The sequence below is a fragment of the Pterocles gutturalis genome, unplaced genomic scaffold, assembly GCF_000699245.1.
Source record: "Pterocles gutturalis isolate BGI_N339 unplaced genomic scaffold, ASM69924v1 scaffold10576, whole genome shotgun sequence".
Classification (NCBI taxonomy): domain Eukaryota; kingdom Metazoa; phylum Chordata; class Aves; order Pterocliformes; family Pteroclidae; genus Pterocles; species Pterocles gutturalis.
Window position 1 is genome coordinate 1 of NW_010097815.1, and position 13,150 is coordinate 13,150.

At 37.3% G+C, this 13,150-nt stretch overlaps 1 protein-coding gene across 1 annotated transcript; it reads left to right on the top strand.

Annotated features, from left to right (window-relative positions):
* Positions 1-10: 10 nt before the first annotated feature.
* Positions 11-6,835, top strand: SLBP (stem-loop binding protein; the record flags this gene model as incomplete). The annotated part of the gene is given in 9 exon segments (XM_010086571.1): positions 11-93; positions 2,344-2,448; positions 2,979-3,038; positions 3,284-3,415; positions 4,073-4,222; positions 5,483-5,567; positions 6,288-6,395; positions 6,736-6,760; positions 6,763-6,835. Coding segments are annotated over 8 exon segments (665 nt in total), but the record flags the coding sequence as incomplete, so codon positions are not given.
* Between the last annotated feature and the right edge of the window lie 6,315 nt (positions 6,836-13,150).

The window sequence follows — 13,150 nt, forward strand, 5'->3', positions numbered from 1 at the left end:
TGGCGCAGATGGAAAGCGGAGAAAGCAGAACGACTCGGATTCATCTGTTTTTGATGAAAACAAGTACAGGCCTTCTGACAACAGGCTGGACAGGTAGGCAAAGCTTGCGACAGAACCAACTCTTTCTGCTCTTTGTTCACCAGGAGCTGTTGAGTTGACTGTTGTACTTGGTTTTTTAAGCCCTACCTATCTGTAAATCATTTGTCAACCATAAATAGTTGGTCTTAAAGGAGGAAAAAGAATTTAGTGCTATGTTCTTATCTTGGAGTCACTTAAGAATAAAAATTTTTCATTCTTATATTTTGAATTATATTCTTCATAATTGTCTGTCCTATTCCATGCTTGCTTACTGCTATTTATTATGAAGAAATAACCACACAAGCCAGTTATGTTTGTGGATACAGGCTGTACATACTGTTGTGGTAAAATTAAACAAGATGACAAATTAAAAATTCAGAAGCCACCTGTCTTCATATTTCTGAAGGCAGTACAGACCATCTTGAAAAGTTGTGTATAAATACGTCAGCATATGCATGGGGGGGTCCACTTCTGAGGTCATTCAATCTGTCCATACTACTGCTCGCTGCCTTCCTTACTACTTCCCATCATGGGTAAACCTCAGTTTAGTGAAAGTATCTTGTTTTGTATTGCTGTCTACATCTGAGCTATTCATACCATGGTCCATTTATCAGTGGATAGGAGTTATGGACTGCAGACCAGTTGATTGAATCTAGATTTCTAATCTAGAATGATATAGGTTGTGGCCTGTCCCTACATATTTTTCTTTGCTGCTAAAAAAGCAGGGTAGGCATTGGTCAGTGTCTCAAATTATGATATCCTGTGTAAAGGAAGTTAATTTCAGGAATATGTTTGAATAGCAGTACAAAGATGAAACTTAGGAGATTGTTTCATCAGTTTCAACCTAAATAAGCAATGCTTTTGTGTGTATTCTAGTGTTGAACTGAACAGGTGTGCTTTCTGATTTAGTTTGGATTTAGCTCTGATTGAAGTTGTTCTCTTCCTGTGCTAAAGCTACTTTTTGTTTATGCCAATTCAACATTGTGAAAAGAGGATCAAGCTGGAGGCTGGGTCGTACAACAGATTCAGTCAGGGGTGGGGGCTATAGCCTTGGTTTTCTGCACCTCTGGCAGTTTGAGCACCGTTTATAGTCCTAGCACAGCACCAGAGCTCCTCACCAACTCTGAAATGGCACGTGGGGATGAGGGGCTGAAGAAACAGTTAAGCTCAGTATGTCTGGCACCAGAGCAAATTAATTGAAAGAAAAAGCTGTAGACCCTCCCACATTCTCCCTAATTCTCTATACACAGCACAGGTACAGAATCAAACAAGAACAAAAAGGTATGACACAATGTTGAGGAAAAAGCTGAGATGGTGGGACGATCTGGGAGCTTCTGGGATCGCACTGTTCTCTACCATGGGAGAGCAGTACTTGAACACCGCCTGGATTTTCTGCAAAGTTAGAAGTCAATATAAGCAAATGCTAAAAATCCTTGGAGGTTGAAAAGATATTTGCAGAGGGACCTGTACTGTTTACTATGTATTTTAAATTTTCCTGAGTTGGTAACTGGGTTTCATCTAAAAAGAACTTTTAGTTTGAATTTAAAAAAAACTTCAAAGTAGCACAAGCTGATTTCTGAGCTGGGAGAGGGGAGGGAGTTGGAACTGGTTTTAGTGCAGATGGATCTACTTACTTATGCTGAATCCTGGTAAGTCTCCATAGCGTTTCCAGATCTACTGAAAAAGCTCTGGTCTGTAGGATACTGTTTTGAGTTTGTATTTTAGGAAAATCGATCATCAGGATGACAGAAACAGGAAAACATATTTAATGCTCTGAACGTAGGCAACTGCTGCTGGCTGGGGAGGTATATAAGCTTATTCCCCTGCAACAGTCTGAATCTGGTAAATAACAGTTTGCAGAGTCATAGCAAATGTCAGTTTACTAGCTTAAAAACTTGCTGCATTTTGGTGCCTTTGCCTTCTCTGCTAGGTATAAATGAGTAAAGTTGGTATGTCATATACTGTTTTCTGAAGGACATCAGCTTAAAGATATTGAAAGTGTAGGCTAGTGCTACAGTGGTATGTTTCTATAGATATCTACATAAACTTTTTAAGGAAAAAAAACCAAAACCCTAACTGATGCTTACATTTACAATTATGACATTTTAATAGAACAATACAAGATTTTCACAGCCATTGTAAGTACTATAAATGACTATATTAAATAGCTATCAAACTGTGAACAGGGGAGATGCTGGAGTTGGGGTGGGAAATACAGTAAAATCAAACTTTAATATTGGGGCTCTTTTTTTTTTTCCTTTGTAGTTTTACAACACCAGAAGGCCCTGGACCCCTTTCCCGGTGTTCAGATTGGGCAACTGCAGTGGAAGAAGATGAAATGAGGACCAACGTTAACAAAGAAATTGCAAGGTACCCGTGGGTGTTTAAGGTGAAATGGGGAGAGGAGGGGAAATGGTAGTTGTCTTGTGGAATCTGTACTGACTTCTGTTTTTAACTTCACCTTTGTAGTAAAATCAGACCAAGCTTAACCCCTTGAATGCTGCTTTTAGGTTGGCTTTGTCTTAAGTCCCACAGGAATGACAGCATATTCTCTAGAGGGTTGATGTGTAGCACTAAACACCTCCCTTTTAGAAGAAACCTTTCCTGAATCTCTTAGACTGAATTACTTTTAATGTCTTTTTACTAATTAGTAGTTTTGCATATCATTGCTGTAAAAAGATTTTTAGGGAAAAGGCTTAGGAAAAGAAAGTCCTCAGCTGTTTTTTTTTTCAGGGGAAAACTGAAACATCCATTCCATAGTGGAAAGGTGTTTACAGCGTCTGGGTTGACCTCTTCAAGACTGCTGCTTAGCTGAGAAGTAAAGTGTGAGCTGTGAGAGCACAGCCTTGCATGTTCTTTTTGTGTATGTATATTCTTAATACTGATCTGAACTCTTACAGATACAGAAGAAAACTCCTGATCAGTGAATTTTCAAGAGAAAGGAAGTCCTCCTCTGGAAGGTGGGTTAAATTTCTAGCTTAGCTGAGGAAAATCCTGACAATCGGTCTGAATTTTCACATGTACCATCTTGCTTCTGAAAATACTCAGTTTGAAATAGTTCATCTTAAAGCTGCTCCAACATTGTAGTTGCCAAGCATTCGTGTGGAGAGTGTTAATGTGTTTCTTTATAATCTTCTACATGTGGGTTTGTTTTTGAGTATTGCTTGGTTTTAGTAGTCCCAAATCTACAATGTTTTTTCTTTAGTTCCGATTCAAAGGAGTCCACTGTGACAGTAGAACTTGAGACAGATGAAGTCGTTTTGATGAGAAGACAAAAACAGATCAATTATGGAAAAAACACAATTGCATATGATAGATACATTAAAGAAGTTCCTAGGTAAGCTGCTTTTGTTTCTGGAAAATTAAATATTTGATTGTAAGTCATACCTGTTCTTTATAAGCATATTAACGTACTAAACTTGTTAGCCAAGCCATTGAAATAGAAGGCATCCACAAATTAAACCTTTAAGAAATTTCTTAACAGATGAGTAACGCTAACAATCAAATGAGATGTGGATTTTTTTGTTGTTTATTTTACTAGTTGGTGCATGAGGAATATGCCTTCGAACTTTCACTTCCATTTTGCAGCATGAGAAAGTTCTTTCAGTTATGCTTGTCAGCTAGAAGAAATGAAACTGCTTTTTGCAGTCAATTTTCTTACTGGTAAACAAAAAGACAAAGTGACCTACAGTTGCTCTTAAGTTTGGAATATGTTATATGCAGAAATTTCATGCTGAAGCTTTCAGACCTAAGATTGATAATTTTTTTTAATTTGACTTGAAGACATAAAAATCAAAATGTTCATATGGAGATGACATCTTTTCCCTTGAGTGCTGGAATTGCACAGGAATCTTTTCTCATAAATAATATAATCACTTAGGCTCATTAAAACTCCGCAAATTCTGTGTAGCAGGCAATCAGTCTTAACAAAGCTATATGACATGTGTGAGAAAAGCATTAATTAATGACTTTTTCATGTCTATTATCTGAATAGATGCCATCGTATACCAGGAGTTCATCCTAGAACTCCAAATAAATTTAAGAAGTACAGCCGTAGATCATGGGACCAGCAAATTAAACTATGGAAAGTTGCATTGCATTCCTGGGATCCACCTACTGAAGAAGGATGTGATCTGCAAGAAATGTATGTATACAGTATTCGATGTTCCTTTATAGAAATCAATATATAAAATCCCATGTTAAAAATGAAAAAAACCACCAAAAAAACCAAAAAAACCCCCAAACCCTACCATAGCCCTTTTTTGAGACAAAGTCAGTGATTGCTGAATATTTTCATTAGTTACTTGTCCACACTTGGTTCCTTCTTGGCCAAAATATATGTAATAGCTTTCTGCACCTAGTTTGTGGGATTAGATTTACCCAGTGTCCTTGAAGGGCATACATTATATCCCTCACTTCTGTAATGTATGTCCACTGGGTGAAATTGGGATTCTGCGGTGCTGTATAAAAGAAAATACCACACCTCTGGGGCAGGCTCCTTTCAGAGCACTCTGCAGATTAGTCTGTGGTAGAAGCTATGCTGGCAAGTTCTCGTTGATTGACAGATCTCATGAATATTGAGATACTCAATACAATGTTGGGCTATGAGAACCTACCTCATAGCCTTCTTGCTTGCTAGGTCAAGAAATGTGGTATAAATTCCTGTTTCTTGAGCTGAGAGGAGGAAAAAAGTACTTGTAAAGTCATCTTAAGCTACCATTAAATTAAAAGCACGACCACAAGTGTTCACAGTTCAAGATACTGTGGTGTTCTGTTCTAGAAGATGCAGAATATTTTTAGTTACTTTACTCTATAGAAACCAATAAAGCTGTTCAGGGAATATTCAAAAGAAAACAGTGGGAGTACAAGATGGAGGGACACAGATGTAAGTCATTCCTCAGGAAAACAGTTTTGTGGTAATAAACTACTGTTTTTCCCTTACAGTGATGCTGATTTTTAAAACCAATGTGGAGCAATGGAGTCTAAAAGAAAATCTACTGTAGATGTTGGTGTTAAAATACTAGTCTATCTTCAGACGCTGGAGTCTAGTTCTGCATGTAGTGGATATTAAATCTTATGTTGCAAAACCAATTGATGAAAACCTTGTCTGGAAAAAAATTTTCCTTGCTCTTCCATAACGTTTGTCCTCATTTTTATTGAGGCATTTTTCGAGTGTTGGGTATTTGTCTTTGGCAAGTTGCCATATCCTTGGCCGTTTGGGCTGTATTGAGTTGACCTGCCATTCTGTTTGGGCTCTGCAGTTTGCCACGACTGTCCCTATAATCTCTGTAGGTCTCTTTGCTCTTGTTTGACCATAATTTTCAGAACTGCACCTACAAAGTGGAACTTACTACTGCAAAAACTGAATTTGTTTTAAGCTCTGTACTTTTTAATTATTTTACAGTAGTCCTGTTGACCTTGGTGAGATGGAGACAGAATCTGTCAGAAGCAATTCTACTGAATCTCAAACCAGCTGTCAAGATAATGATGTAAGCATATCTGTCATTTGCATAAATAATTGTTAATAACTGGTCCATTACTTAGTATTATGCCCAGAGTAGCCTGAATACATCAGAAATTCCATAATTTGCTGTGTTTAGGAGTTGTTTATAAAGCTGAGCAGTCTTTAAATTCAGACATTTTCTCAGCTGTAGCCAATAGTCTGAGTTCAGAGAGTTAGAACTTAAGTGACTATTTCAAATGACACATATCTCATTTTTAATGGCCTGCAAAATAAAAGCTGTCTGTTCAGAGCATGTCAGTTATGAACTGTGATGTACAGTGGAAATATACTCTAGATTGCAATAGCTAATGTTAAAATAGGATGTAATTGTCTTAGCACACTCAGACTTCTTGAAGTAGGCTGTTTTTATATTCAGAAAGCGTTTAGCACAGCTGAGCAGTAACTTTCAGTAAAGGTCTAGTAATGTTTTTCTTACTGGGTTTGTCTCTCTGATGAATATTGAATCTGTGTAATGTTTTAATGTATGCATATATAGATCCTTAAAAGATTTGCAAAAAATCTTGGGATGTGGATAAATGGGCAGAAGCCTTAAATCTCTTCAATCTTAAGATCTGGTTTTTTTATGGCCTTTAGTGTTTGTAAGCTTCTGTTACAGGGTGATCTAAATGAATTACAGAAGTGAAATGAATGATTGCATAACTAAACGTGTATTTAATTCTAATGATTAACTGACTTCATATTCCAGGACACCTGTTCTGGCACTCCCACCAAAGTGAGACATGTTGACTATCAAGCAGAAGGTGACTTTGACTTGGAAGTGTGTTTGAGTGAGCCACTTAAAGATTTCGATACTGTGAGTTAAATAAGTTGCATCCAAACTGTTTTAGAAGAAGTTTGTTTTAAATTTGAGAGGTTAGCTTGATTCATCAACTGTTAAGAAAGCTTAAGCAAAGTTGAAGACTGTTCTTTTAAGTTGTGGTTGGTCTGCATATTCTCTGGACCGAACTTCTGTAAAAATACAATTGAGTTGTGTGACTTCTTTTTTAACTTTTAATTTATGTATATCAGATTTTTTTATAAAACTTTTTAATAGAAAAAAATAGCCAAAAGCAGTGCTATCCTCAAGTAATTATAAATAGTTCAGCAAGATCTTACTGAGATTTCTTTTCTCCTCATTGTGTCCGTAATTTCAGTTGTCCACCTGCAGATCAAGAGCAAAGTAGGGAGATACTTTGGGCATGTGTATGTTATCTTGCTTTTCTGTCTGGCTTTACTACAAGGATCTGACTTGAAGTAATACAGATGGTAGCTGAGCCACACTTCTGATTAGTACTAGTAAACTCGTCTACTGCAGTTATTTACTGTAGGATTAAACTGCCTTACCTTTTTAAAAAAATAAAGCTGATTATTTTTCATTGGCAAAACTGATTCTGAAACAATTGGAAATTAAATACTCTGAAGAAATTGGAGGTCAGTATGGTAAAGCCTAGGCAAGAATGTGTTAAGAAGCAGTAGCCTGAATTTGAAATTTGTAAATAGTCGTGAGTTATTTGTTAATACAGTCAAGAAAACAAGGTGTAGGTAAAGTGCTTGATTGTTTTGAATTTGCTGATTTTAAATGTGAAACTGTTGTAAATGATAACACTGTACAGATTTTTCTGCTGAAAGCAGTTGATGTTTCCATTGCTTCTGTATGGGATGGTGCTGGAAAATAAATAGAATTGCATTTACTTATGACTCTTCAACTTCATTTCCTACTAGTGATGTTCTGTGGATAACAAAATGCAGGGAAAACAGGTATCTGAGACTGATACTCCTACTAGGCTAGGCTGTGTGTGTGTGTGTTAGCAACATCCTCTGGCTTTGAGGGAGACCTTAAAAACTATTTATTTGTGTGCAGGCCACTGGGGTGAATTTAAGACTTTGGTTCTAATGGGTAAGCCTGTTGACCTTTTGCAGACTCCTAGAAGCAGTTTAGTTCAGTAGACATCCATTAGCAGGTTACCAAGCTCTGTTCTTAAGAACAACTGCCAGAAGAGCGAAGTGGATACTTCAATGTTTACTATACAGAAGTCACCTCACCTGGTTTTATCTCTAAAATAGAATTTCTGGGCATTGGTGTTACAACACTGTCAGGCTCAATGCAGACACTTAAACTTTTCAGCTCAAGTGGGTACCCTACCTGTAAGCAATATTACTAGCTATCTGATTTGCTGGGCACTCCTAAAATCTGGTAGCTTGATCTGATGGGGAAACTTCCAAGAGGAAGCTGTGGCATAGGGATAAGAATGGAGTTATGCAGTGGCGCAAAGGAGACAGCCTTCCTAGCATGTAATTTTTTCTAGAGAAGGCAGCAAAGGGATAGCTCATCTTGCTTATTACGTGGAGTAAGCACTCTCTGCCCTCCCCAGATTGTTTTCCTTATGTACTTTTTCTGTCCACACTGTCCCTGCTTGGTTTTAAGCATTTTTGTTGTGTAATACCTAACGGTAGCTTGAGCTGCAATTTGCTTCGGAACTTTTTCCCTGTATCTCCTTCAATAAAAGTGGTCTTAAGGTCAAGCCAAACTCTTCCATGTCTACCTAGAATCATCTAAGATGCCTTCAATTAAGGCTTCTATCTAATGGCTAAAAAGGGTTTAAACCAGACTTCTCAGGTAGCAGAATAATGGTTCTCAGTGTCTTTGTTTTTAATTTCAATGATAGACCTGACAGACAATTGTGTATGGAGCTACTTGGGAACGCTATTTCAAGTGATGGCAACTTACTGTTAGGTTTTTTTTAATGTTTAATATATCTCATTTGAGTCAGCCACTTAAAGGTTAAAACAGTTCTGTGTCTGTGCCTCTTTACCGTTAGTAACTGATGCTATTAAACTGTTGTCATAAGAATTTTTTTGAGAATACATGTGTTACTTCTGAATGTTTTAAAGGTTAGTAATAAGTAACATGAAGCCAAGAACAAAACCATTCATGTCTCAAGCTACTAATCATTCACACAGCTGAACATTGGTCTAGAATAAAGAATTAATGTTAAATGAGGTGGTGTTTTTACTCAGTGTGAAATGAGTAAGGCAAGATTTCTGTAGAAAACTACATATTGCATACCTAGAAACTAGTATTTTGTATCAAGTTGATGCTGTCTCTGTGACCTTGAAGTGCAGGTTAGTAGTTACCATTTAGATGTGTCACAGTTTGCATGGTATCAGGAGACACCAGGTGGTTGTGCTGCTTGTACAGTTCCTGCCGTGTGTAGTAATACTCGAGCTGTCTAGTTTGGTGGTTTATACTGGAATGGCTATGCAGTGAATTAGGTGATCGCTGAATTTGCTTCTATTCATGCTATTCTTAACCTCAGGCTGTATCTAAATTTTGCACAAAGAAAGTGGCAGAACTTTTGAAGGGTATAAACCACCAAACTAGACACCTGATTTCTTAGCAAGAATACTGAACCCAATAAATAACCACTGAGATAGCTAAAGTAGATGCTTACATTTCAGAGCTGCTTGTACAATAATTTATTACTCTACTAGTCTAAAAAGGTCTGTCTCTGAAAATCAATTTTAATTAAGTTTTTTCTATAACTTTACACAAAATGCTCATTCCAGAAAGTATCTAGGTATGGTATCTGAGACTGTTAATATGATTCTTAGTGAGAAGATAACACATGAACAAATACAAGTAGAACAAACAAACAAAAAAACCCCAAACAAAGAAAAACTTCTCTTTGAGTAATTTGGGTTCTCTGTGACAGTACTTGTGATTTTGTGACTTGTGCTCTTTAGAATTTGTACTGGAGAAGGAAACTTGAGCATCTTTCTCTGACTAAAAGATCCAGGTGTGGGGGAATGTGGGGAAAGCACTGTGAAGACCCATAATGCCTATCCAGAGTAGAAAGATATTAGGCAAACACTTGAGAATAGTACTTTTCTGTTATAATGGAATGTACAACAAATACTTCTGCTTCGGCAAATGTCTTGAGATGCTTTTGAATTTCTGCAGAGTAACTTCTCAGTGGTTAGTCCATAAAGTTATATATAATTTGAGACAAAGCCAATTAACCCACTACTACTCAGCCAAGATTTTCAGCATAAGCGTTGCGGGAAGATCACCTTGCTCTCAGCATTGCATGCAACCTGCCCTCTGCATCTTCACACACAACTGTCCGCCCCGTTGAGATGAGCATTGCTTTTCACGGCGCTGCACTCAGTCAGCCCCATCTGCGTTCCATCCTTTTACCTTTCAGTGTCATTCTGTGTCACTTGTGCTTCAGAGTGTAAGGTCCTATGTTACTGTTCCTTTTCTGTGCTAATTTATTCCTTGTTTTCTTTTCCTCTTCAGCTAACTTACAGATAACTTTATTCTGTTGGCTTCATTAAAAGCAGACCTTAGGTGCTGTTCAGCTTTTCAGGTCTCTGCTTTTCAGCAAGCATGCTCACCCAGGAACTACGTGTATGTTGGTAAAACATTTCAGCCTAGGAACGTCGCTGGTCCATGTGCAGTAGCTGGTTGTGAAACAGGCTTAGATTTTTTTAATTTATCCTGAAACAGTTGGGCATCCCTGGTACTGTCTTTAATCCTACTAATTATTGCCCTTTGCTTCAACTACTTTGAGAACCTAGTTTTATGGGTTGCCTTTAGAATGCTCATGTTTGAGTTTGGATGTGTTTTCAAAGGTGCTGAACACTGGATTGGAAAACTACTTTTTTTGCACTAGACTAAAGCCCTCTAGTGGTTAAACGTGGGATAACCTCATATGTTTAATGTCTGATAATAGACTAATCTTATGGAAAAATAACATCCATATGTTCAATTGTGTATAGCTGCATACAGTGGCATTTGCTTCAGATGGAGAATTGGCAAGTACCGCTGTCAAACTTTAGACTTATTAGTTTAAATTCTTTTAAAAATAAAAATGACCAGGTTGTTGTCAACCTGCTTTTTATAGATTTGTGCCTTCTGTTTTATGTTTCTCTTACTCCCTTCACACCAAGTCTTGTCCTCTTTCAGTGTCCTTCATACTGTGCCTGGCTAACTGACAGTAGTTTTAGCTGTGGCTAATTTAAAGCTCCGTCTCTTTTGATGGGATAGTTGGTATACGTGTGCTGATGGGATGGCAAGCAGAATTTGAAGAGCTAAGCTGTCCCAACTTTTCCTTCATTTGGGCATTAACTGGGTCTTTCTTCATTACTCAGCTCTTGTCACATAAAGCTTAAAGGAACATATCTACCCTTTTGTTAAATACCTGGAAAGCTAGTCAAAAAATTAGAGGGGAGAGGACAGATGTTTTGAAAAGGATTTGACAGTACAACAATTTAAGCCTCTTTAAGGAAGCCAAGCTTTCTCAAAATGTGCGAAGATTGGTTAACAGCTGTTTAAGAATAACATTTTGAGTGCTTCTAAGGAAGCCAAGCTTTCTCAAAATGTGTGAAGATTGGTTAATAGCTGTTTAAGAATAACATTTTGAGTGCTTCCTGACAAAGGGATAATCTTGGCAAAATATTTTGTAAATAGTTAAGAGATTGACGTTACTTTGCGAAGTGTCAAAATCCATTTTATTTTCAAAGACAACAGTGTAGTTAGGGTGGAGTGTATATGATTAATTGTCTAGGAGAAAAAGCAAGTACTGCTGAGCAGAATTTATTCTGCACATCTAGTATTTAATTATGTGGCATCTGGGTAGTACCTAAACACAAAACATGCAAGGAACCATGATCTAGCATCTGTCCCTTCTGGCCCTCACTATTTTTGGATTACCAGCGCTATTCATTCTTTGAGCTTGCCATTTACCTCCCTTGGATTGTGTTTAAGGCATCTGTCGCTTCTGGCCCTCACTGTATTTTTGGATTACCAGCGCTATTCATTCTTTGAGCTTGCCACTTACCTCCCTTGGATTGTGTTTAAGCACAAGAGCAAACGAATTTATCCAAAAAAAGTGCTGATTTATACACTTGAGAAATAACTTAGTTGTAAGTGGAAAGTTGGAACTTACTTTGTGAGTTAAACTGGGGTTCAGATGTCTGCTGGGAGCTTTCTGTCCAAGTTTCTATTGAAAAAGTTCCTGGGAGGTAGTGGAATGGCTCTAATTATTAGCAAAAACAATGTTCCCTTTTGTGTTTCTTTAGAAAGGGGCTATTCCACTTCTTCTGAAAAATGCTTTCTTTTCAGAAATATGAGTGCAATATAGAGATGAAGATTTGTGCCTGCTCTTTGAATGAGCTTTCATGTGCTAGAATCAAAGTCACTTTGCAGTACTGCAGAGGGCAGTAAAAGTGCATGTTTAATTACATGTGCACAAAAGAGATCTCCGAGTTGCTTTACATTTGTTGTAAATGCCAGGAATCTAATTATACTTACTGATTCTGACCTTAGGAGCAACCCATAGTTCCAATAAAATCCCTTCAAGTCTGTCATCTTTCACTGTTCTTTCCATTTCCAGTTTCACTTGATCTTAAGCCCATTATTACCAGGAATGGAAGATAATAGTAACTTAACAGCAGACAGAAGAAAAAAATGGACTTCAGGGGGGAAAAAAGTGCTCCTGACAGATAGTATTAGCCTGCTTGCATTTAAAATCCTTAGTGCTATACAGTGGAAGTATCTGAAAATGCTTATTTAAATTGCTTGATGAAGACACTTTTCTTTTGCAAGGAATGGAGAAAACTAATTTTGAGATTTCCCAGGGAAAATTAATTTCAGGATTTTATCCACAGTTAATTGTTTTCAGAATATTCCTGAACATCACATCCATATTCTTTGACATTTGGTAGAATGTGTTTCTCTCCTACCGACTAAATCATCAGTGCTTTAAAAGCCTTGCCATATGACTTAAAACTATACATTGGAGTGTTGGATGTGAAATCAAAGCAGGGAATTAGCAGCAAGTGAAAAGAATGTGTTGGTGAGGTTATCACATATGGTGCACAGAGGAAAGAATGCTAGAAAAAGTAAACAGAAGAGAGCCAGTCCTGTGTAGAGACTGCTCGTAGCCTGTGTAGCTGAACATTGCATGCAGGGGCATGGCAAAGCTAGAAAACAGATGTATAAGGAATAAAGTGATATTTGGATGGTCCCCTGTCCTTGAGCACTTATCTGGAATGAAAAAAGAAGAAATTTTAAGGCAGACAGGCTTATCTGGAAGCAGACTCGTGCCTCAATATGCTGCTAGAATTTCTGGAACAATGTACTCCAAAGATAAGACCAGTACAAAAATACAGAGTATGGACGAACAAAGAACGGGCTGAAGATGCTAAATGCATTCCCTGCTAAGTCTATCAAACTGTCAGTTTACAAAAACAATCAATTACAATTTTTCTCTGACATTTCACCATAAAACTCCTTCCCCTCATTCTCACTGGACAAACTCAAACTGTCAGGAGCAATCTTTACACTAGACCAAGTATGGCATGAAGTATAACACACAGAGGTGAAGCTTTACCTGACTCTTAATCTATGTTTAATGGTGTTCTGGCTGTGCTTTAGAATACGTATAAAGAAGTGTTCTGACTTGGTCAGTTTCTTCACCCAATAGTAAATATAGATATATTATTGAATTATAAATTAGGTATAGTAATTATTAATATTAATTAAAATATTCTATATAAATAATA